Here is a 26,765-nt window from a genome sequence, read left to right as displayed (position 1 = left end):
TGTAACTATTCTGCAACTTGCTTTTTCCACTCAGTCTTATGTTTGAGATTTATCCACGTTGAAACATGCAACTAGAATTCATTCATTGTAACTAGTCTGCAGATTTCCAAGGAATCAACATACAGTAGTTGAGACGTCTCTTCCCTGTTAATGGATCCTGAGGCTGTTTCCAGGTTTTCATTCTCACCAACCATGCTGAAGTAAACAACCAAATTTTCCCTGTGCACACACGTGGGGGTCTCTCAAGAATACAGGCAGCAGTTAAGCAGCTGAGTTGTATACCTCTTTGACGGCGTAAGATTCAGAATACATTTATAACACACACTTTTAAATTCCTTTTTAAACAGGAATAATGTGATAACGATAATTGCTAATATCTCACTTATTAGAATACATATCAGGAGCATATTAAGAAACTTTATGTAGGTTAATTCATCTCATATCTACCTTGTGCTGAGTACTTTGTTCAATGCTGTGGATGGAAATGACCAAGAATAAGATAGCACAGCTGATGAACTTATCATCTAGCAGAAAAGGCAAACCAGGAACAATTAAGCAAGCGATGGTAATGAAGGACTCAGCGCCAGCCCTGACAAGGGAAGTGTGGGATGCCATGACACAGTTCATCCAGGGCGTTCCAGTGAGGGAAGGGAGCTATGAAGGACTGATGGTAAAGCAGCCAGCAACTGTGAGGTGGGACCAACAGCGAGGGAGGGGGCAGTATTCTGGACAGAGAAGAGAATGGATACCAAGACCAAAGGTCAAGAGCATGGCATCAGAAGAACTGAAAGAAATTCAGTATGATTGTGACAAAGTGAGGCTAAATATGTCAGGACAAAGGAAATTAATAAGGAAAAGGGACTGGCCATTGAAAAAGGAAGCTCAGATCTGCCCCGTAGAAGGGTCACTGGAGGCGGTGGTGAGGGGAGCAAGACTGGATGCAGAGCTCCCAGGTGGGATGGCACAGTGACACAGGTGGTAAGTGAGGCCAACGGGCATGAGCGGAGGGATTCCCGCTGCCGGGCTTTGTCACATAGGAGACCACCAGAAACATCTCCCAAGACCTTGGAGACTGGGTACCAATGAGAACAGCAATCCCATTATTTAAAAAAAAAAAAAAAAGCAGAATGAAAAAAGATTGGGCAGGGGGAGAGGAGTAGGTTTTGACTTCAGTGTGTGGTGGTAAAATGGTGCCAAGATACTTAGCTGGTCCCTTTTAAAAACTTGTCAGCAAGATGCCAAATCCCTAGCCTGGCCTTCTAAGGACCTCAAGATACAGACTGTCACATCCATCTTTGTATCCCAGGACTCTAACACTGCTCCCAGCCCACAGTACACAGTCAACAAAATTTGCTGCGGAAAACAAAACAATAACAAAACATAACCTTGAAACTCAGAACCAGGTCCCCATAGACATATTTTTAAATTATATGTATTTTTAAGAAAACAGTTTGCACCCTGGGAATACCTACGACATGCCTCATATGCATTCCCAGTTCAGCAAGACAACAGTAGATGTCAGCTACCCAAGAACAGAATGTGGGCACACGGTGTCTTGGTATCGTGCACAGTATTGTATCTACTAGCTCAAGTCACGCTTATGCACACATGTCCACACCACAGCTGTTATTCCCTCTTTTGCCCTGACCTTTGCTCTTGGGTTGACTGAAGGCCTTAGTATGATGGCCAATGGAAAAGTCTAGAGATGTAACACAGAGCCACACCACACAAGGCCAAGTAACTTTAACACGGGGGAATGATTCTCCGCCATGTTTCCATGTCGTAAATTGGAATCGGCAAGTGGACTCTTTATACAGGCAAATCATTACTGCCCTCGTCAAAAGAATTCTACAATTTTAGGAGCACAAATGTCTGAGGCATAAAAATTCCTTCCTGGACAATTACATGGCTTCATAAAGGTTATCAAAAGCCTGCAATGTTGGACTTTGTCCAGACATTTATTGCACATACAACAGAATTTAACCTATTGAACAATTACACACTTGATGAGCAGAATAAACCTTGATTCCTCAAAATGCCTAAGTGCTACAAAAGTATCTTTAAAAATAAGTACTGCCGCGGTCGCACAGAGCCATGCCGTAGCGGTGGGGTCCTTCGGGGCTGTGAGGTCAGTCTGTCACCAAGGGAGACCATGCGAACTGAACTCACTTCCCAACTAGTCTGCCTTCCAACCCCGTGTGCCTTCACTTCTCCCATTTCACTCTGCATGTGGTGGCATAAATACGGCCCTGGCACATCTAACATACATGTTTATTTCGTGCCTCTTCCTAAAATACACAACCCATCCAGAGCTTTACTCATATTAAAAAGTTCAAAAATTACACACTTTCCCAGTTTCTCTGACAAAGCAATTGGAGATAAATGATGGGTGTGTGTGTGTATGTGTGTGTGGGGGGGGGGGAGGCAGAGTCTAGCATAAAAAAGGTTCTAAAAGACATAACCAAAAACTGTAAAAAGACACCTTTGAGACAAACTGCGACATCTGAATACAGAATATTATATGATATCAAGGGATTGCTATTACTTTTTTAAGTAATAAGTTATTTCTAAAATTCTTACCAGTTAGAGATGCATATCGAAGACTTAAGGGTAAAAATGACATGAGTCGAGGATTTAATTTAAGGTACTCCATTTTTAAAAAAGGATGATAATGGGAAAAAGATGAACAAAATGACAAAATATTGACAATTACTGAAGTTGGTTAATTTATACAAAAGGTTTATATGCTATTCTCATTCAAAAAAAAATTTGTTTCACTTTTGAAAATTCCCCTAATAAAAGGTTGCTTCTTTTCTAATTACACATTTTGAGTAGAGTTTCGTTTTGTTTTAATTGGAAGGTAAGAATCATAAAGATTCATGCCTGAAAGCCTTTTATAATAATGCTAATAGTGTTCTTGACTCACGTTTCCATAGTCTTCGTGAATGTGGATACACCACACAATTAATACAGATCTCTCACCTTTTCCTTTGTTCTCAGTTCATTGAACATTTGTTGAATTTCTAGCTTCCAGTCATCTTGCATGGAATGAAAAGATTCTTGAAGCATTTCGGTCATAACCGCCCCTTCAAGAGCTGTCAGTTGTTCAAGAATTAAGGCAAATGAAGGACGAATGTGAGGGTCTTGTCGCCAGCATTCTAAAATCAGCAAGAACCACGTTAATTCCGTTTCTCAGCATAATTCAGATTATCAGCCCGTGCTGATGGTGTCTGCTGAAGATTTTAAAAATAAACCAACAATGGTTTTGGAAATTGTATTGTACACAGTGACCAGGTCAGTGGCATGCATCATATTTACTATTAGGTTAGGCTCCTGTTGTTTATCTTCCATGACATTACTATGTGGGTGCGTGAGGTCCATGCCTTCCCACGAACTCTGTTTCAGGAGCCTAAGCTGCCCTGTGATCTACAGACAGAGAGTTCCAGAACGCGACCCAAGAAAACCAAAGTTTCTAAAAGGTTACAATGACAAGAGAGGTTCTAAGAAATGGCCTAGTAATGAAGGAAGGTAACTAGCTGCTTGCAAAAGGAGTCAGTTGCTTCTTAAAAGACAAGCATCAAATAGATAAGGTCATGGCAAAACCGTGCCGGTTAAGATCGTAGAACATTTTTGATCATGAGGTAGAATTTAAAATAGCAGAATGAAGCCAACTATGTTCTGTCTTTGAGCGCTACTGGTGTACTTGGTGGCATAAAATGACCAGCTGGTTGAATTTTGTACCTGAACGAGTCACTGGTAAAACTAGACTGGTTTTTAAAAAGTTACTTAATCCGTCAATACTTTACCTGACATCTTAGATTGAAGACAAGGTTTCTAATTCATAAAATAGTATAGGTGCTTACAAGCATTTGACAATTAGGATCACAGAAACTACTCTTTTGGTTAAAAAATCTTCAGACGTTCTCCTGAGCGAATCCCCTTGCCTCCACAGACACATAGAAACGGAGGGTCGTGCACAAATACCTTTCATGAGCTTGGCAAACGGCTCAGGGCAGGTGGATGGAATGGGCAAAGTGAGCTTATTGACCGCCACCCCGTAAGCCACGGCGAGCCCATCGATGCCACGGTAGGGGACTTCTCCCGTGAGCAGCTCCCACAGCAGAACTCCATAGCTGCAAAGCAAAACTGCCATAAAGTTACACGGGTTAAATGTCTTTTCCTTACCACACAAGTGGTGGGATAAATGCATCAGAGCCCCCATCCAGCTCTGATTAAGAATCTTCTCTTCCAACAAAACCCTTACGTGGCACTTATCCCAAGGTGGGAGGTGGGTTCTTCCAGCGAACTTCCCAAACACACGTAAGTGCACGCCTTCCCAGACATCAGTTATGCATTCGTGACAGGAATTCAAACTATCTAAGGAATAGGAAAGTGCAGGAGCAGTACTAAACTGAATTAAACCAGGTCCAGAACCAGGTCACCCTTTAATGTAGTGGTTTTGATGTTTCTCCTTCTATCTCATTTTTCTACACTGGAATAAAGCCTCCTGAGGACTGTCAGGACACTAAAGATTCTAGTCCCACAGAAATCCCATCGTCTACACCACAGGACTGAGATCAAACTATGCTGACTATTTTAAAATGGTTTTTTTGAAGTTGTTTATCTTTCTTCCTCTCCCTGCATATTTTAAGAGATGTATTACTAATGCTTCTACCATATTACTTCATAGTTATGGACAAAAAAATCAGCATGGGCCTGCTGATGGGACAAAACACCTCTTCGTCGTAACTCTGTACCCATTCGTACCTTAGTTTCCCTTTATCTTCTTCAAGACATAAAGTACAAATTATCTTTTGTTAATACATAAAATACCACTCACTCCAGACACCCCATTTGATTTTAAGTGGAAACACACAGGCATATAAGCAAGTCATATATTTTTTTTTTAAATTCTACTAACATAACTAGTACAGTCCTGTTTACTTTTCTAACTTTTGAAAACATCATTATCTTTAAGTTTTAAAAAAGTCAGAAATTTACAGTGGTAACTTAATTTTCATTTCTTATAGTTTGTTGCTTATACAGAACATTAAAGCATCGTTTTAAAGATAGAAGACAGAAGGTAGTAAGATACACACACCTAAAAGAAAGGCAAAACAGCTCAGAATAACGCCAAAGAAAGCATTTAAATTTGGCTACGGAATTGATGTCTGAGTCTCATTTGATTATCTTCTGACCTAAGGAGATGTGGGGACCTGAAGCATCACAACTGTAATAGAACAAAGGGTCTCTGAACACCAGGTCTGCAAAGAGCTGGAAACTCTCCAGACTCTGGCTTCGGGTCATTCCAGATACAATAACCTCTCATTTGAAGACCTCTCCGTTACTGCCGACTGTATCCAGACCATCTACTGGAAACGTTCGGAATGAGAATGTACAAACGACACAATGTGCCCAAGCAACGGGGCCTCGGGGACCTCCAGCTGAGGTTCTACCAGCTCTAGGTGAAGGAGTTCGAGTCCGAGAACCCTGAGTCCAGGGCTCCTCCCCGAGCAGGTGGAGTACCAGGGCACCAGTGAAAGACGACTGCATCTGCAAGCTCAAGTCTCGAGTTTGGGAGTATCACTGCTTACGAGCTACGTCTCCACTCACAAAGCCCTGAAGAGCTGATCGTGAGTTAACTGACCTATAAAATAATAGTGATGTCGGCTCTACCATCTCACAGCACTGTTTCACATAGAAAAAAAAGGGGAATATATAGTACAGTGCTTTTAAATTACATAATGCTGTAACTACTAGCAATCAACCTGTTCAGTTTCTTATCTGCATTATGGTGCCTTAGCAGAGACACTTTAACCGCAAGAATAAGTAAATTTAACTCATAGATCAAGCAACAAAAATCACCTCAGAGCAGGGGACAAAAGTATCCCGGAGATAACTGAAAACTGTCTAAATTCAAAACTACTTCCTTGCTATTCTCATTAGCACGTAACAAAACTAAAATAAACAATAGCAACAACCTAACTTTGCTTCTTGGGAGTTTCAGTGAATGAATAATTCAAGACAGGTCATTTTTCTAGAGAGGAGAGGGCTTATGTTAAAAATCCATGTGGAAAAAAGAAAACATCAATGTGGAAAAAATAGAACTATTTCGATGGGACTATTTATAGAATGTAATGCATTTTCTTTTGTTCTCTGAACCTGGGTAGGATACAATATAAATAAAGCTGTCTCCTGAGAACTCAGGTAGCCTGATAAGCAAGGGCTGTGGTCACGGATCCTGGATCGCAGGCCTGGGATAGGAGTATACCTACTTATTAGCTTTATAATCCTGAGGAGATGTCCTAACGTCCCAGTGCCTTGGTTACCTACTCTGTGGAAGTGCAGTAATCTCAGGAGATACTGTAAAACTTCAATGACAGTGTCTAAGTTGCTTTGCGCTGTAATAACCAGTTAGGAGGAAGAAAGGCAAGAGATGATCAGTGAACACGCCAGTTAACGCGCTAGTCCGTGTGCTAGTCTACCAGTCCACCGCACAGAGTAACCTCTCTTGAATGACATCATTTTTATATGAATGTTATAAAAGGAGATTCTAAATCAAAGAAATGTGCAATTCGGAAAGGGGGCCTTCCCACCCTTCCGCATCCTGACATCCGAGGGCTCGAGTATGCTTTACCAGGTAAACGCATTCTCCAGGTGTGTGGGAATGCTTGGCTCCACAACTCGTGGCTCTAGAGGTCAGGAGTTTCTACTACAGAATTTCATCCTTTTTTTTCTTCCTATCGCCTACTTTGTTTTTAGCTGCCAACTTTTACTAACTTAGCAACCCTCTCCCGTCTTTTAACTAGCTGCTTTTACTGAAAATCAGACAATCGAACTTATGAAACAGCTAGGAATAAACAGATTTGGAAACAATCAAGGAAACTAAAGGCAGCCTATAGAATGGGAGGAGATATGTAACATAGCTGATAGAGGGTTAGTATTCAGGGGTTCCTGGGTGGCTCAGTCGTTAAGCGACTGCCTTCGGCTCAGGGCGTGATCCCGGCGTTCTGGGTTCGAGCCCCACATCAGGCTCCTCCGCTGGGACCCTGCTTCTTCCTCTCCCACTCCCCCTGCTTATGTTTCCTCTCTCGCTGGCTGTCTCTATCTCTGTCAAATAAATAAATGAAATCTTTAAAAAGAAAAAAAGGGTTAGTATTCAAAACTATAAAGAACTTATCAAACTTAACATCCCAAAAAACAAATAATCCAGTTAAGAAATGGGCAGAAGAGATGAACAGTCATTTTTCCAAAGAAGACACCCAGACGGTCAACAGACACATGAAAAGATGCCCAACATCACTCATCATCAGGGAAATACAAATCAAAATCACAATGAGATATCACCTCACACCTGTCAGAATGGATAAAATTAATAACACAGGGAACAATAGGAGTTGGCGAGGATGTGGAGAAAAGGGAACCCTCTTGCACTGTGGGTGGGAATGCAAGCTGGTATAGCCATACTGGAGAACAGTATGGAGGTTCCTCAAAAAGTTAAAAATAGAACTACCCTACAACCCAACAATACCTACTGCTTTATCCAAAGGATACAAAAATATAGATTCAAAGGGGTACATGTACCCCAATGTTTGTAACAGCATTATCAACAAAGCCAAACTGTTGGAAAGAGCCCAAGTGCCCATCAACTGACGAATGGATAAAGAAGATGTGGTATATGTATACAATGAAATGTTACTCAGCCAATGAAATCGTGCCATTTGCAATGAGGTGGATGGAGCTAGAGTGTACTATGCTAAGCGAAATAAGTCAGAGAAAGAAAAATACCATATGATTTTAGTTATATGTGGAATTTAGGAAACAAAGCAGATGAACATATGGGAAGGGGGAAGAAAAAGAGAGGGAGAGGGAAGCAAACCATAAGAGACCCTTTTTTAAAAAGATTTTATTTATTTATTTGACAGAGAGAGAGAGAAAGAGCACAAGCTGGTGAGGGAGAGGCAGAGGGAGAGGGAAGAGCAGGCTCCTTGCTGAGCAGGAAGCCGGACGCGAGGCTCGATCCTAGAACCCTGGGACCATGACCTGAGCTGAGGGAAGCTGTTGAACTGACTGAGCCACCCAGGAGCTATAAGAGACTCTTAAGGCTAGAGAACAAACTGGGGTTTGATGGATGTGGTTGGGGGAGGAGCGAGATGGGTGATGGGCCTTAAGGGGGACACTTGTGACGAGCACTGGGTGTTATATGTAAGTGGTGAATCATTAAACTCTACTCCGGAAAGCAAAATAAACAAATCGATAAATAAATAATATTTATTGATATATAATCACCAAAAAAACACCAAAAACAGATTTTGAGAGAAGAGCTCTCCAGTGAGTGTAGAGAAGAAAGGCCTGTATTCTATTAGGCTCGGATATTGAAAACTCTGGGACTCATTTAAAGGGAGCGCAGCAACCAGTTTCTGCAGCCGTCTGCAAAAGCAAGAAGCGTGGTGCTTACCTCCAGATGTCACTTCCCTTAGAAAACAGGGAAGACTTGATGACTTCTGGCGCCATCCACGCGTAGGTGCCCGCCGCGCTCATTTTGGTAGTCCTGTGCCATTCTCTCGCCAGCCCAAAATCCGTGATCTTCAACGTTTTATTGCAGAAGTCATCGTGCTCTATCTTCTCAAGCAGCAAAACTAAAAAAAAAAAATTTTTAAAAATCAAAGGTGCGCTATTTTCATATCGTTATAATTTTCTAGTCACACTGTTTCCTTGGTATTTAAGACACAACCTTCACCTCCGTCAGCAGAGTGAATGAGAATGGGCTTGTATTGTACCATCTTGCCTTACTCATGTCACCGATATCATAACCTTTACTGCATCACCGGTGCCTGCAGTTACAAGGTTTTTGTTTTTTTTAATCCATAGGCACAATGTGGCTTAGCCCTCTTTATGAATGCTTCTCTTTATGAGAAAGTCAATGGTTTCTAGGGGCAAGAAACATTTACTGAGGTATCACGGGTAGGGTCAGAAGTCTGTGAGTCCCTGTTAAGAATATATTGTTTTCGTCCTAGAAGTTGGGTCCTGATCTAAATGCGGAGCCTTTTCTACTGAATGTATTCAAGAGTATCGCAAGCAGATGACATGTCACCATAAATAATTATTATCAAACAGTATCTTATAGTAAACTTGCAAAATGCTTATAGATTTTTAACTCATAAAGGCATTTTATGAGATATGATTGCTTTACTAAAGCTCAAAATATAGCAAGAAGGAGAAACTTTAGAGAAACATCATCTGGATGCTAGTTTTCCTAGCCCCCCAGCCTCCTGACAAAATACAGAACACTCCAGAGCCACTTCCAGGAGCAGAACTCCCGCCAGAGTCAGCACCTGAGCTCTCACATCAACAGGAGCTAAAATAAACACGCTTCTCCATGTCTCCCCACCTGCACCCGCACATCCTGCCCTTCCCAGCACCTGGGGCTCTTCTCTCCTCCACCTGGTTGATCTTCCTCTATAACCATGCGGAAAGTTCCCTAGGTTTTCCATGTGGCTGTAATGCAGCCCCCTGACCAGATTCCTCCCTCCCATTTGCTACCAAGCGAAGGCTTTAAACCTACTGGTTTTGCTAACTTCTCTCACTCCTTCTTTAAAATCCTGCATTCCCACTCGCAGCTCCACGGTTCCAGTACAACCCAACCCCCGCTTGTCCACTTCCCCTGCCACGACTTCGCTTCCAGCCTCACCGCCACACGCAGGCACGACGCTCGTCCTAACCGGACAGGATAATGCACCTAACCAGCAGATTCGATGTCCTAAAATGTCAGAGCTTTCCTTAATTTTTAAACCTTCCACACACCAACTACCAATATACACAACACCATGGCTGGGTCTCAAAACCGTCATGCAGATGCAAGAAGCCAGACGTCAAGCTTCCAGGCGATGATTCCACACGTATTCTGGATGGGGACAGACATCAGATCAGGGCTTGCCAGAGGCTTCCCGGCAAAGCTACCCAAGGGAACTTTCTGGAGTGATGCAAATTCTCTACCTTGGTGGTGGTTACAGGATTATATAAATATATTTGTCAAAACTCATCAAACTGAACGCCCGGAGAGGGTGAGTTTTACTGTATGTAAGTTATATGGTAATAAACCTGCATTAAAAACACACGAACTTCCATGGTTCCGCGAAACTCGGAGATGACGTCAGCACTCCCACACTGCAGCCACCACGGCCTCTACACCTGCACAGGTAGGAACCTACCTTTCAACCTTGTGTTTCCTCCACTTCAGCTCCTCATCCAGCCCAAATAGTGTCCTCTTGGTGAAACCTTCCCAAGACCCCTAACGGAGGAAATGCTTCCGCCTCCACACGCACGTGAACCTCGTCTCTATTGCAGCACTTACAAAGCATAAGGTACAATCAGCACTTGTTTTCACCTCGGACTTCTCCACCAGACTAGTAGCTCTGAGACAGTGAGTGAATGAGTTAGAGAGAGAGAGAAAGTTGGTAGGGAAAGAGGAGGGCGAGGGGGACAAACACATTCAATCGACATTCATAGTCCCTATCTGTGTCTCGTCTTATTCACAGCAGGTGCTGAATGCCTTCAAATGCACACGACAGGCACATTCTTCTACTTGCCCTTTGCTCACACCTGTCCCACCTAATAGTAATGACAACAAATTAATAAGACAGTCGCTAACAAGCGTGGAGTTTTCCTATATGCCTTGCACACATCCATTATTTCATTCAATTGTCACAAAAATCCCAAGGGATAGGCCTTCATTATCTGAGGACAATGAGTGCTGAAAAAAATAAAGCAACAGAACGAATCCACTTAAACAGTAATTTCAGAGTAAATAGGGTATATGGGGGATTATTATTCAGGTTTTCCCTTGAAAAATAAAATGAAAGTAAGTCTATTTCATCCTTTGGTTTTTTAAATAAGGATGTTTGTGCCACTGTCGTAACCATGTGCTAATTCTTAGAAGGATAAAAACAAAACATGTGTGGGAGGTCTTTTAGAATAAATTACCCAAACACAATTGGAGAATAGCACAAGACACTCTTCTTTTTTGATTTTTGGAACATGACCATAAAGAGGAGCGTTTTCCCAAATGTTAGTTATAAGAATAATGAACATTTACCAAGTATGTTCTATTTGTCAAATGCATTTACGGCTATTTTAATCATAAAATCCACACCGCAATACAATAGGTGTTTACTATTTACTATCTGTACTTTATAGATAAGGAAGCTGAGACACAGGTGTTGCGTAAGCTGTCCCTGGTCACATGGCTAAGGAGCAGCGAGGCTCCAGAGGTCTGACCCCAGGAACATACCCTCCTAACCACTGTCAACATTGCTCAGAGGATAGCTTTTATCAGTTTTTCAGGAGAGCTTTCTTTATCCTTTGGAAATCTCTCTCCAATCAGGTGCCCGTTCTCTTCTTTCTGATTTCCTCTCACTGGAGAATTACCACCTGATCTCAGTGGAGGCAGTATGGCGCAGTGAGGAAGGACGTGCACCGCCGGGCCACACTGCTTGGTTCGGATTCCCTGCTTCTGTTTCTTTGCCTGTCATGGGAATTGTGACAGTTCTTACATCATAAGGCTGTACTGTGCGAGAGATGAATACATATCAGGTGCTTAGAACAGTGTCTGAAAGAGCATTTTGTGAGGATTACACACACATACACACGCACACGCACACACACACGCACACACACCCTTATCAATAGGTTTGAAAGTGTTTTTAGTAAGTCTTTCAAAATCACTTTCATGGGCTTCAGGGAATCCTCTATCTTTTCCAAGGCTTGAAATTTCACTTTGCAGTGGATTCGTATTGTGTTTGCATCATACCGTCAAATGTTTATAATATTAAACAGGGACAAAAGTCAAAGCATTACTGCAACTGGCCAGAGTCAACACTAGATTTAAACATGAAGAGGTGTTTGAGTGGGGACTCGCATAAGTTGCCAATACCAATGCTGTAACAATTCTTTCCCCATTGACCTTTAACTATGAGACTTAGAGAGCAAGAACCCCCTATTCTATCTTTACATCCATTACACAGGTGACGGATCTGTTTTAAGGTGGTTTATATGCCTGCTCATGGTTACACAGTTGGTAAGTAGTAAGGCCCAATTCTATCATTTTTCCTGCTTGTAATCTCAACGCTATACTATAAAGTGAAGGATGGAGGGGCTGGGAGTGGGGAGACTCACTTCTCTTTGGAATAGCCTCTTATTCTTTCTGTCCATCTACACTGTAGCTATTATCAAGGCCCAGCTTCCTTAGGAAAACCTTCCAGAGCATTCTACAAAATAAGGACTATTTCATCTTTCCAATCATTCACTGCCCACATATTATGTTGTTTTGTCCGTTATCTTTGTACCCAAGGTTTATTGCCCTAAATTATATACAAAGCTACTTAATCCTAGGAACTAAATTTTACAGATTTTCCCCTGTATCCCCCAATATCACCTAACAAAGTACCCTCTTCATCGATTCCTCAATGGAATAGTTGATATTAGTGATAATTATCACCAGTTCTAATACTAAGAATACTGGCAACCATTTACTGATCCTTTACTACGTATAGCTGTTTTCACACATTTAATATCTCATTTCATCGTCACACCATTATATGAAGTGGGAATCCTAATCTCCAGTCTACAGTCTAGAAATGTTATCCAAAAGCATGTGGTTACAGTTTAGAGCCAGATTTCAGATCCCATCTGCAGATGCATTCTCAGTCTCCTGCAAAACTGATAAAGCTACTGGTTGTAAGAAGGGGGCAAAACAACCAGATATTTCTTTTTGTAGATTGCTTACGAGATTAATTTTTGAACTTCCTTCCTTCCACATCAGCTTAGGGTATATTTATCTCTCAGTCCTTACTCCTCATGAATATCAAGAAAAACAAATATCTACTCCCTTACAACCCGAAATACTTAAACCACAGAAACAAACAAAAAAATTAATCAGCTTCTTCATCAGATTATATTTTTCCACTTATAATACTACTAATTTCACTTTTAAGCAACGGTTATTTTTACCACCAAAAAGAACCCCAAATTAATGATCAAAATGGCCAGTAGTTCTATCAAAGTTTGTTTTCCAAGACATTTTCACGTGTGTCTTCACTCCTACAAACATCCACACAGGAAGGCATGAAGAAGCACTGATTAAAACAGGCCTAAAAATGACTGTCCCCCCCAGGCCCCAGGAAGGCCTGGCAGCCCTTGAGAAGCAAAGGCCGAGAACGCCTGAAAATAAGTGAAAACAGAAATAAAAGTGAGAACTAACAACGAAATATTTAAAATTGATCGTTTTCTAAATAAATGGCAGGGCACAATGTGCTATGAGCAGCCTTTGTACTGACGGTTTCAGAGCGTCCCCCCCTCCACCGCCGTCCAAATTTCCACAGGAGCTAAGTGCCTCCACACTTTGCACAGAAAACAAGTTAAAATAACATTGTGAATGCCAAACGTTTAGAGTTCCATGAAAGGCCCATTGTTTTGGATTCTATTTCAGAGGTGTTGAGCAGAATTCCTGAAATTCCTTATCTTTTGGGCAAAGTGACCGAAACCAAAAATAGCCAGCGTCCCGACAGGTAGATTTGGGCACCTGGCCAGGTTTCAGCCTGAGGACTCCAGGTCGGCAGCCAACTTCCACTTCCTGCCATTCCCCAGGAAGAGCCCAGGCACACCAGCCTGCCACCAGAAATTATAATGTACAGACCAGGCAAATAAACTTTTTTGGCCACAGAAATGGTAAATTCTTGTGAGTAACCTAGCGACGGGTGTTTGAGCCCCCTTTTGTGAGATTTCAGTGAAGATTTTTGACCCTCGTTAGCCCCGTTCTCGAACAATCGGCCTTTACAACCTTGTACGTACTCTACTTACTCAACCATGAGGCACGTGGTTTTTCCGGCTCCTTTGAAGTTTCACATTGCTGTTTTCAGAATTATAGCATATAATGTATATTTTTTTAAAAGCAATTACACTGTATCCATTCTATTTTTTGAACACTTATGGGATTGCTGTGTCCAAATTCCATTTGAGTCAAATGGGCTAGTTTCAATTAATCTTTAACTAGGAATACATTATCAGAAAAAAAAAAAGTTGTAAGAAAGAAAGCGGGTCTGAGAAAAGCAGAATGTGAAAGAATATAATATTAATGAACACACTTTTCTCAGCCTAAGGAAGGTTACTCTGAGAATTTCAAGTCTGAAAAGAACCACCTGTGGTAAGTGCTAACTTTCTAAGTTTACCAAACACTACCACACTTCGTGTATTTCTTTCTATCTGTCCCTCACTGACACCATGTTGCCTCCCCCGACACATACTCCCCTCACTCACCAGTCTGTGGAGGCAAATGCGAACTTTCCCCCTGGCCTTCAAGCCCCTTCTGGACCTCATTCAGAATGACCTCTCCGGATCTTCTCGTGCCCCCTGAGTTGAACCTGTAACCTAACAATTCTGCGTGCTACTGGCCATCGCTGAAAAACACAACATTGCATCTGGGCTCCTGCCGTATAGAACGCTCTCCACTTCCATCCTCCGTAAGAACCACATGGGGCGGTCACCCCACCTCCTGCAGGAGCATCAGGGCACCGGCGCTGCCTTCCCACTGCGGTGTTAACTGGGAGACTGCTTCAAGTCCATTAGCCTTCGGAATCTGCAATTCCCCTTCCCCCCCCAAAAATGAGCAATGCCCTCACTCTCCTCCTGCCGCAGTATTAGAGGACTCTATCAATACCTCTCCCCGCATGGCCTCAGCTCCAAGTCCCCATCTCTAAGGCACTGAAGTTCTATCAGCCTGTCTTACCCTACCTGTTCTTCTCAGCTCTCTGATTAAATTAGAAGCAACTGGAGGATAGAATTTGCACCTAATTAACTTTACGTATTGATTCACCGATGTTACACAGCAACCATTCATATTTGTTAAATGAATAGGTACATAAACAGGATAAGGGGAAAACAGGAGCATGAAGAAGATGAGTTACCAGCTGTCTCACATGAAGTCAGCTGCTGCTACGGGAAACCAGCTCACCTCCGCACTCCTGAACCGGTATGAGCAAACAAAGACTGTCTTAAAGAGAATTACAACAGAATAGTTATTTTGAATTCCTGTCCGTCCGCAGCATTTGACACAGCTGATCATTCTTCCCTGAGACACATTCTTCACTGACCTCCAGAGCATCCGCAGCTCCCTGGGGCTCCCTTTCTTTTCTAACCACTCCTTCTTCTGGTTCCTCCTATCGCCCTGATCTCTAATTACTGCAGACCGCCAGGACTAGAGCCTTGGATCTCTGGTCTTCCTATCTACTCACTTCCCAGATAATCTCAGTCCACCTCAGGGCTTCGAATACCACCTGGGCGCAGATGACTCCCAAATTCACCTCTTCCCTGGTGTCCCTCCGATCTCTTGTCAACGCTGCAGCCAGCACAATCCTGCTAGAAAGCAAGTCAGATCCCAGTCCTCAGCTTGAAACTCTCCAGGGTCATGGTAAAGTCAAAGGTCTTGCAAGACCTACCAGACCCTGCCTGACCTGACCCCCACCCCCTCACGTCCTACTGTTCTCCTTCAATCCCCTCCCATCACGCTGGCCTCCTGCTCTGGGGATTCTGCAGTTTCCATTCCCTCTACCACAGTGGTTCTCCCCGGATGACACGTTCCCTCACTTCTTCAGGTTTTCCTGATCAGCTACCTTTTCTGGAAGGCCTTCCTGACCCATCCAACCTAAAACTTCAACTGCTCACCTCAACGGATTCATCCTCTTCAATCTTACTGTTTTAGTTTTTCTACCAAGCACTTACCCACTCTCCCACATGCTACATCTTTTATTATTTCTTGTTTAACGTCTGCGTTGCTTACTGGGATGTAACTTCTGGGAGCAGATGAATGCGTTTCTGCTTCACTCACTACTGAACACCGAGAGCCTCGGAGGGTTCCTGGCACATAGCACACAATCCATAAGCAGCTGTTGCATGAATGACAGAGTTAGCTTACTACATACAAGAAGATGGACTTCTCTAAAGAAAACAGAGATGTGGTCAGCTAAAATAGAGCTTCATCTTGCTCTTGCACCAAAAATAAAAACCACTGTACAAACCTTTTCATGGACACATACAATGTTCAGTTTTAAAGAGAAAACTTCTTACATTTCATTGTGTGTGCAAATCTAGTTCAATATTTGTGTCCCCTTAGTATTTTCACAAAGTAGGTGCAAAGCAAACTGAGGGAGGACGTCTTCCACAATATTCTATGCTAATGTATTAGTGAACGGAAAGTCATATATCTGATATTATTTGACTCAACATTTGCAGAAAACCTGAAACTAAATAAACTCCTTCATTCGCCTTAAGCCAGTAATAACTCAAACATTCTTATATGCAATCAAGATACTTCCCCACATGGCATGTGATTTGGTCTTTTTCCAATAGCTTAGAAAAGCAACTAGTCATGAAACCTGGTAGTGAAACAGTTACAATAGCAACATAGTACTTCATGCCTCCTCCTTGACCCTCAACTTATCAACCCAAGTTACAAGCAGACCTGCCAAAGCACGCAGATGGCAGCACTCCTACAGAGAACAAAGCTCCAGACTGTTTCCTCATACTGCTGGCTGGCCCCAATCAAGCAAATTAGCCAAATCAAAAAGACCCTCACCCCTGTGCAAGATGAACAAATATATGATTACATGGCACTATATATTGCAGAATGACTAATAATAATGTTCTTAAGGTTATAAAGAGGTATAGGAAACTTTTAAGTACTAATGAGTTCACACACACACAATTAGGAGATATTTAAAGCATTCACTGTTTCTAAACAATATATAAAAATGAACATAGTTACCAACTTTCACTTAGATTGTGTCTTACAGTTTTTGAAATACTTTGACATATTCCAGGTGTCAGCAAACTACATCCCATGGGCCAAATCCAGCCCAATGCCTATTTTGTAAATAAAGCTTTATTGGAACACAGCCACATTCATTTGCTCACATAGTGTCTGTAGATGCTTTCGGCTACAAGAGCAGAGTTGACCAGTTGCAACGGAGATCTTATGGTCCACAAAGCCTAAAATATTTATTATCTGGATCTTTATAGAAAAAGTGTGCCAACCCCTGCAGTACACTATCTCACTTTATCCTCAATAGGAAGTCAGGGCCGTGAACCCACAGCTGCTAAGTCGTGGAGTCAGAGGGCAAACCTCAGACACCACAATGACACTCTTTGTCACCCAATGTCAAAGGAACAAATACCTACAGAGATTCCTTTCCCCAGAGACACAAGCCCAGAAAAAGCTACCCATACTCTCACCTGGTGCCTTCTATGACCAACCGTGCAATTTCATCAGACACTTAACTGGATTTTATATGCAGTCTATGTTCATGGAAGGATTTATAGATCAACCCAGATAACCATAAGAAGGATCCCACAAATTTGGTCCTTCGAATAACAGTTTCCAAACTTGGCTCTGCATTTAAATCATCCAGAAGCTTTTTAAAAAACATATATTGCTGCATCAAAAGTTCAAATGGGTTAATCAACGAACAGGGTTAGATTTGTGTTCAAGCAAGTCAGTAAAACATGAATGGTAGAATCTGGGTGGTGAGTACATAAGTGATGGCTTAAAGTCCTTCGATTCTGTATTTCAAGATTTTCTACATAAAATATTAGAAAAAAATTCATGGCTATTCCCAAACAAGGTCAACTAAATCAGAACATCCAAAAATGAGACAGAGAATTTTATTTTTTAAAAGCAAAATAACAACAAATGAGGTTTTTATTTGATGTGCTGGTAAGAATTAAAAAGGAAAAAAGTGCCCATTTGGGAACTGATATTGAGAAACAAGAATCGTCATACACTGTTAGTGAGATGAACCGTCTCTTCTGGGGATAAACTGGGGAATATGGACCAGCATTTTAATGTGTGTGTCCTTTGCCTCAGCATCTCCCCTTCTGGGAATTTAACTTAAAATAATCTAAGTACACAAAGATGGCTGTACAAGGATTGAATGTAGCTGTAAATGGTAATGACAGGGACGCCTGGGTGGCTCAGTCAATTGAGGATCTGCCTTCGGCCCGGGTCATGATCCCGGGGTCCTGGGATTGAGCCCCGCATCGGGCTTCCTGCTCAGCAGGGAGCCTGCTTCGCCCTCTCCCACTCCCCCTGCTTGTGTTCCCTCTCTCGCTGCCTCTCTGTCAAATAAATAAAATCTTTAAAAAATTTTTTAAAAATAAATGGTAACGGCAGAGGACTGGTTACTTGTTTCTGATGTATTATACAACAGAATACTATGCACCCATTGAAATGATTATACAGATATTCAACAGATATTCAATAAATGTTTATTGAATGAATGTTTATAATAGGTAAAAAAAAAAGTTATAAAGCTGTATACATGCTCCTACATTTTGTTTTAAAAAATATGTGAATCTCTATGTTATATTAAATACATACATTAATCTGTCAAAAAAAAAAAAGCTCACGAGGAGCCTCTGATGCTACATTAAGGACAGGATCAAGTCCTCTAGAGTGCCGTTCTTTGCCAACAGAAATGATCATCTGGCCGGGGGGGGGGTCTCAAAGTAGGGACCCCTGGGCTTCCCTGGTAACAACAGATTAAATGCAGAAGCAGATATGAACATCCACTTGTCTTCTATTAAATCTGGCATCACAGTGAGTTTCAAAAGTATAACGCAACGCCACTCTCCTTTCTCAATTTCTTTTGGAAAATAAGATTTTTTTTTTTTTACCATTAAAAACGCTACGTTAACACGTAATGGGTCTGTTATTTTTATATTATCAAACATTTTAAACATATCATTTTAAGTTTCTAACTTGGTAAATATCAATAGCTATAACCCACGTAAGTAAGAGCTCTTTGGGGTCCTGAGAACAAACATTTGAGAACTGTTCATCCAGGCAATAGATGGAGAAGATAAATGCTCAGGGTCCAGGATTACAGGCTCTGGATTCAATTCTCTGACAAGCCACGTGAGCTTGATAAAGGCAATTAAACCCTGGCTTCAGTTTCTCCATCTGTAAAATGGGAATAAAGTACCTACCTCAAAAATTTGCTGTGAAGAGTAAGTGAGGATCGAGGTTGGGCAGTACCCAGTGCCTCGTAAGCATTAGATACTCGCGAGCCCTTGTGCCTCATACGACTATTCCTTAGTTAAAACACCTGAGACGAAGCAGTATTTGGAAAAGATGAATTTTAAAAAATAACTAAATTCACACTGATTGGAAGTCACCTGTACAAATTTGTTTCAAGATCCAAAATAAAACCAGCACAGTTCTGCCAGCATGTCTAGGAACACCTCCTCTGTCCCCCAACACTCCTTTACAGAGGTGTTTCACCTTTTCGGAACCCTTGAGGGCTACAGAGGGTTTGGGGACAGTCACCCTGATATTTGGAGAGACAATCATCAGCCTGGCACGGTAAATCTGGTCACTGTTTTCTAACTATAGTGAATCAGAAAGAGAAAAATGCCCTAAACTAACTCACAAAATGAATATTGATTATAAATACGAGGTTCCAATCATAAATGATAAACAATTTACGTCAAACCAATGTCTAAGTATTTTAATTTTTACTGCCCTACTGATAACCTTAGATAGTACAGTCATAAAGCAAATTATCGCAAGCTTGTATTTTTTTTTCCTGTATAGATGTTAATCTTTCAGCAGAGCAGACCACTTTCCTCCTCAAAACCTCCAATGGCTGGCTCTTGTTATCCTTGTTAGGATGATGTTCGAGTCACCCACTCACTGCTGGCCACATGCTCGATGCCTGTTTCCTTTCCAGAAAACCCCTTGTTTACCTTTCATTCTAGCTGCACCCAACTACTCTTGGTTCCCTAAAAAATGCCCTATGTTTTCATGCCAGTTTTTCCACGAATGCCTTTGACAGGTTAAAGAAACATCAAACAGATTTTCCCTCCAGGACTGTCCATCTCGAAGAGAGGAATTCAGTAGACAGTTTCAGAAATCAAGAAATTCAGGCTCAGTGAGGTTATACAACTTGTCCGAGGTCACACAGCTCCTAAGTGGCGACACCAACAATCGAACCCGGGTCCGACGGGCTTCGAAGGCGATGCTCCTGCCGGTAATTGCGCGGCTCTGGTGCAGTTCCACACTTGCTGGCCGGCGCGAGAAGAGAGAGCTGGGCTCACAGACACCTTCTGAAATGGATGGAGCGGTCTTCCCTCTCCGCGTTCCTTCACTGTGCGTGATACACTCGACAACGATTACAAACTCGATCAGACGTGCACAGTGAAGAGCGAGTTTGCATAATCCAGAAGCAAATTACTGACCCCCCTCCTTACAACTAGAACAAAAAGAGGGGTGGCCTAGTTATTTTTAATATGAAAGTATAAAAATGGTAGGGGATGATGTGGGGACCATCTGTCCCTGCTGTTCTTCTAAAAAATACATCCTTTAGCTGTTTTTGTGTCAGAGCAGATTAGCTTTTGCCACCGTTGGGGTATCTGTACTGATCTCCTTGTGCCCGCTGGAGCGGGAAGAGGCCATGGCATGAAGCTACGCGTCTGGAATAAAGAACAGACCAGAGGAGAAAGACGATGCGTGTCTTTTAACTGATAATAGTGTAATTAATAGTTCCTCCAAATCACTCCAATGAGCTGCTAACACCTTATTTGGAGACTACATTTCCTACAATTTTCCTTTATTTACACTGCATTAATAAGAAAAATTTTTCAAAAAAATAAGATTCCTTTTGTAGTTTTATTAAGAGCTCTAAACTGCATGTGATACTAAACGTAACCATGTCTATTTATTGATTGTAAATGCCATTATAGACAATAATGCATACAATAATTACTCCCCAGAAAGCTAAAAAAAAAAGATCAAGCTAAAAAGATGCTTACTCACTGAAATAAAAAAATATAAAAGTAAGTAGCTACCAAAATTTGTGGGTCAGTTTCTCCCGGAATGTTTATTTTTGCTAAAACCACTACTATCACAACAACACGGTAAGCAATAGTAAAAAAACCAAAACAAAACCAAAAACAAATTATGCCACACAATCTTTTTTCAATACTGAATTATGTCAGAATAAACAAAACGCTAAATTCTAATAATTCAGACCATCGTCAGTAATTCACATATTGTACTAGCTTATCTTCACTCCTCCTCCCTGAAAACCACTCCCGTTGCTACCACCCTGGGTGAAAGCAACCCGTCCTCTGAAGGGCACAACCTCCACAGCCTTCACATAGGCCAATTTTAAGTCCATCCTCCAGAGCAGCCAGACTGCTCTTGTAAACACAGAACCAGATCCCACCGCTCCTCTACACAGAACACTCCTGGGCTCTGGACAGAGGGCACTCAGAGTGCAACCCCTGTGGGTCATGGCCACAGGACCCTCCATGCCTACCTCTACTCCTCCCTCTCTCTCAGCCTCCCAGCCTTCCCTCCAGTCCGCAGGAGGTGAGGCTCATTCTCCTTTACCCTTCCTTTCCCTGGATCTTTGCTTGACTCATTCTTCTTCCTCACCTACGTCTCTGTGTCACTCCTCAGAGTGGCTTCTGTCCACCACCCCAGTCTGATTGGCATCCTCATCCTTGGCCCCATCACCATCTACCCCCACCATACTTACTGATATTTCCCATTGCATGGCTACCGTCTATCTTTCCCGCTAGCCTATGCTGGATGTAGGCGGGGATACTGTCATCTGGTTTGCCACCATGTCCCCAGGGTCCAGAAGTGACTGGAGGGTGAGGGGAGGGCTCAAGACATGATTTTTCTCTCTCCTCTGCATGCACAGAAAACTGGCCATGTTCACAGGAACCCAAAGTTGCTTCACACTCCTCTCTAGCTGTTGCACATAGACAGACTTAGCAAAGTTTTTTCTACACACTTTGCATCCAGAGGGGGTGCCAGGGCCTAGGATACTCTGACAACATAAATGATGCTTAAAACTTGCTAATTTGGTTCAACTTGCAATCTTTTGCTGTTAGAAAAGGAACAAAGTTGTTTGTACCATCACAACATAGCTATTATTTCAACTATTATTTCAACATAATCACTGTCTCCCACATACGATTAAAACTTAAAACCAACCAGAAAAGAGGAAAGAAAACATGTCAAGAACCATTATCTCCCTGTGACAAACTTAAACATTTGTTTGAAACAGTAATTTCAACTAACTTGGTTCCAGGTAGTTTTACACTGGCTCTTTGTGGACTCCAGAATGAAGATAAAATTCAATATTGATTTTTAAAACCTTGTTTACATTATTAACTCACTACCACCATTAGCAAATAACCAATAAATTCAAACAAAACACACTGTAATAGAGTTTCTGCTGTTCTCAAAAGTCTGAATAAGAAGTCATGGCTTCATGTACCACAAGAGAAGTCCCAGTGTCTGCATTTATTCACTGAATAAATAACATCAGAGAGCAAGGATAAGGCAGTGTGCTAGGCACTGTGATTTGCACATTCTAGGCCCTATGCAAAATGTTCCTGTTGTAGTCACTTAAGAACTATAGTAATGGTCATATTGTAACAAATATTTGGCTAGGCTAGTGACGAAGCCAATTATGTCTTTTTCAAAGCGCAACAATTTAAAGCAAAGGCGACCTTGCCTGACAATTATAGAAATTAAAATGCTCCAGGAGGTTTGGCAATTTCTTCTGACCTCACACATTACTAAGCGTGATGAAAAAAAATAATTGTTACAGGCCCTTTTGCTTTTTTGGTCTAAGGATCAATCTAACCCAAATCATTTGCCCGTGTTGGTTATTTGATGTCCTGCAAAAGAATCAGCCTGTAGAACGCAGTTCCATGTACATCACAGAACTGCCACAAATATCAAGACTGCGCAAGCAATGATGCTCTTTTTTGCTGTCTTTAAAATAACCTGGTTTTGGAGAAAATAACCAGCAGATAAGGTCTTGCAGGATATCACTGGGGAGAAAGCCTATGGGACCCACGGACAGGGCACAGAGGCCTTGTTCTGTGGCAGCACGTTAAACCCATCTTTCACTGAAAGCACAGTTCAGGAAATAAGCACCAACTGGTAGTGAAGACTGCAGGGTTTGAAGCATTTACAAAAAAAGTACATTGAAAACTGTGCTATGTCTTTACTGTAACACAGTCCAAAAGTAAATACTTCTGGAGTCCTTTATACGACCTCTGTTCGAACTCTAAGAACGCACGCTACCACTGCCACTCTTTTATGCCATATCTTGTTTGAATCTGCTTCTGACACTTGAGCAGTTGCCATCTAAATTATAAGGTTATAATTTATATTGGGGGTTAGCAGACGGCGTAAAATAAAATCCAAAGCAAGGATCCAATGCTTACGCGGAGTTAGCAACACTTAAATATTCTGACTCCCATAATGAAAATGCCACCCTCGTCATTTTCAAGTAACTTTCAGTGCTGAAGAATTTCGAATAGGAAGAAGAATCTACACAAACATAAAACAAATACATTATTTCTTCTTGTCACTCTTCTTCCTGCAGACTTGGGGAAAGACAGTGTTTCCGTTTGGGTTAGCGCCTGTCCTAGCAGGTTTTACCAGGTTGAAAGACAGGCAGCTGTGGTAGGCCAACGCCAGTTCCGGCTGCATTTTTAATCTTTCATGCGATTTCATCCCATCCTAAGAATACCAAGTGATCTTCAATGTTGAAGAACCAACTTCAAACGGCAATCCCATTAACTCTTTCATAAGGTGAAATTTAATAGGATTCAGGTTTAGCTCATTTGTCAGTTCTCTATTGACAGAAAATTCACCCTGACTTACAAACAAAATAAACGATACAGGCCAGGTCTTCAAGATTTCAAGTACCCTGTGCAAGGACCATGAGCTTGCTCTAAGCCTACATGTGCATATTGGCACAAACTGGTATTTCTCGTCTGGAGACGATCGATCCATCAACACTCAAGCCACCAAACCAATGATAAAATTATACTTCGTGTGCAGAGATGTCTGAATGAAAAGTCTTTGGAAATGTCAAGGGACATCAAGCCATGTTTAAAGTGGTAAAGAGCGATCTCAATTCAGCACTTGTAAAGCTGAAGGAAAGGAGGAGTTTGACGAACCCGAGAAGGAGGGCCATGGGTTCCTCATTTGAGGAAGGCTCCAGTTTGCAGTTCCAGAAAATGACCGACTTACTGTACCCAAAGGCCAAAGAGCACCGTGAGGTTTCCAGAAGATCCAGCTATTTTACAGCTGTTTAGTCAGCCAGCAAGTCTGATCTGCATTTTTTTTTTAAAGGAGCCCAAAAAGCAACAAGGCAAAGTCAAGGTAAGTGTGTCACCTCCCCCAAGGCAAGTAACCAAGGTCTAGCTGGACCTCCGGGCCCTGGAACGCCGGCGCAGAGGGTGCTGCTGGCGCCAGGTGGCTGACCCCCGCCTCCTTCCACCTGGCTCAAGGCCGGTAGCGGCCGGCCCAGGGCTGGCACCGAGGTGGGCTTCGCGGGGGCAAGGCTGCGTCCCCCACCACCCCCGGCCCACTTACTGTTGCTAGACTTGAGGTCCCGGTGCAGGATGGACACGACCGCCTCCTCGTGCAGGTAGAGCATGCCCCTTGCGATCTGCACGGCCCAATTGACCAGCACGTGCGGGGGGATGCGGCGCGCGCGGCGCGGGGAGGGAGCCCGCGGGTCCGGGGCGGCGTTGGCGGCGGCCAGAGCGCGGTTGAGCGCTCCGCCGCGGGCGAACTCTAGCACCAGGCAGAGGTGCGGCTGCTGCAGGCACACGCCGCGCAGCTCGATGATGTTGGGGTGCCGCAGCATGGCGAAGAGCCTCGCCTCCCGCCGCACGCTCTCGGCCGCCGTCGCCGCGTCCTGCTCTGGGTCCCGGCGCGCCGCCTTCACAGCCACCTCCTGGCCCTGCCAGGTGGCGCGGTACACCTGCCCGAAGCCGCCGGCGCCGATGAGTTCCTTGAGCTCCAGCCGCTCGAAGTCGACGTGCACGGGCGAGCCGGGCCGCGGCGGCGGCGGCGGCGGCGCGGGACTGGCGGCCGGGCGGCACGGCGCCACGTAGTTGGCGGGGAAGATGCCCAGGCGCCGCTGCACCTGGCCGGCCCACCAGCCCTCGTCGCCCGACACGGCGGCGTCCTGGGACAGCACCTCCACCAGCTGGCCGCGCCGCAGGCTCAGCTCGTCCTCGCCGCGCGCCTCGTAGTCGTACAGCGCGGCCCACAGCCCCGCTCCCGCCGAGGCCGAAGCAGAGGCCGAGCCGCCGGAGGAGGCGGACGACGACGACGCGGAGCCGGCGGGGGCGCCCCGGGCCGGGGACACCGGCCTGTCAGCCGCGCCCTCGGCGCCCGGCAAGGCCATGGGGGGCGACCGGGAGGGCGACGGCGAAGCGGGGCGACCGGCTTAGCCTCCGGGGCGGCTGTGGGCGCGCATGGTCCGGCAAGGAGGGGTAGTCGGGGCTCGGGGACGCGGGGATTCACGGGCCCACTACCCGGAGGCCCCAGCCTCAGCCCCCGTTCCGCCTCGGCCGCCTCTGCTGCTGCAGCGGTCCCCGCGGCCGCGGGCGCTGTCGCACCATGGTGGCGCGCTGGGCCTGCGGCGGGCCTGCGGCTGGCTGGGCCTAGCAGCCGCCTGGGCCCGCCCCTCCGGGCCCGCCCCGCCCCGCCAGGACCCGCCCACCGCGCCGGTCCGCCACGCCCCCTCGGGGTCCGGGGCTGGGGTGCGCCTTGCCCCTTCAGCCCGGGAGGCGGAGCCGGCCGTGGCTGCACGAGGTTTTCGAGAAAAATTAAACTAAGCCGAGGGAAAGGCTTTGGGGAATCCATGATTCTCAAAAGCAGTGCAGCTGCTGAAGGGGACCCGGTGCGCTGGGGCGTGACGCGAGGGAGTAGGTTGCAGTGCTGCGAGAGTCACGGTGCATCCCAGAACAGGTTGCGGAACGCATCGGATTGCGTTTCCAGACCAGCGTACCGGATTGCGAGCATTCGAAATCCACCCCGAGAAACCCAGAACTGACTAGATTACATCACCGCGCCGTGAGCTGAAGGTTGCATAGGCCCCGAAACTCGTTCTTCGTGACACATCATCCCTCGTTTGCCTTTACTGGTTCCTCGAGTGGGAAAGGGCTGCCTGGCCCCTGTGAACCCATAGGTTCAAGTTTACGAAGCGTTGGCCACGACTGGGTGGGCGAACAGACCAAGAGAGTCCGTGCACAGAAACTCCCGAGGTCCCTCGTATGCTGACTGTTCATTTACCGGTGTTTACCTGGCGCTGCGCTGGGGACCAGTTGTGTACAGAAACATCTGGGAAGCAGGGCTTCCACCCTTCTCCGTTCGCTCCGTGCAGGGAACGATAGCCTCCTAACACAGATGGGAAGTGAAGCTTTTATGTCTGGGGGCAGGGATCATTTCAAGTCTAGCGATAAGGAGAACTTTGGGATTTTTCTTGTATGCACATGTTTTCTTCTCTGTAATTCTTTCCGGATTATTATTTTTTTTTTTTGAAATAATCTTTGAGAGGTAGAGAGCCCACCTTCTCTCCCTGCGCTGTTGAAAGGGCGGCAGCGCGCAGCCCAGACTCACGGAGACTCCCTTCTCCGCCCCATGATCCCGTTCTACCCCCATTTACAGTTTCTGCCCTGATCAAGACCGGCCTATACAGACTTGGATCTCCTGTCTATATTGATGGAGATGTGGGAAGAACCCCTCCAGGTGTCAGTACTTCTCATTTAACTAATGTTTATTGAGTATGAACCCTGTGTAAGACCCTATGGTAAGGCTGGGAGGTTAGGAAGCCCCTTTCTCTAGAGAATGGTACGAGAAAAGAGAAACTTCCACAGCAGGAGAA

At 44.1% G+C, this 26,765-nt stretch overlaps 1 protein-coding gene across 1 annotated transcript in view; it reads right to left on the bottom strand.

Moving 5' to 3' along the window:
* MAP3K21 (mitogen-activated protein kinase kinase kinase 21) overlaps nucleotides 1-25,283 on the bottom strand; it is a 56,537-nt gene extending 31,254 nt beyond the window's left edge. Inside the window, exons 1-4 of the mRNA XM_008689653.2 lie at nucleotides 24,461-25,283; nucleotides 8,459-8,639; nucleotides 3,985-4,133; nucleotides 2,983-3,158 (exon numbers count right to left, since the gene is read on the bottom strand). Coding sequence (XP_008687875.2) covers nucleotides 2,983-3,158; nucleotides 3,985-4,133; nucleotides 8,459-8,639; nucleotides 24,461-25,283 — 1,329 coding nt within the window. The remainder of the gene's footprint in view (nucleotides 1-2,982; nucleotides 3,159-3,984; nucleotides 4,134-8,458; nucleotides 8,640-24,460) is intronic.
* Between the last annotated feature and the right edge of the window lie 1,482 nt (nucleotides 25,284-26,765).

Source organism: Ursus maritimus, unplaced genomic scaffold (genome assembly GCF_017311325.1).
Source record: "Ursus maritimus isolate PB19 unplaced genomic scaffold, ASM1731132v1 scaffold_7, whole genome shotgun sequence".
Taxonomy (NCBI): domain Eukaryota; kingdom Metazoa; phylum Chordata; class Mammalia; order Carnivora; family Ursidae; genus Ursus; species Ursus maritimus.
This window is presented reverse-complemented; position numbering and strand designations above follow the sequence as displayed.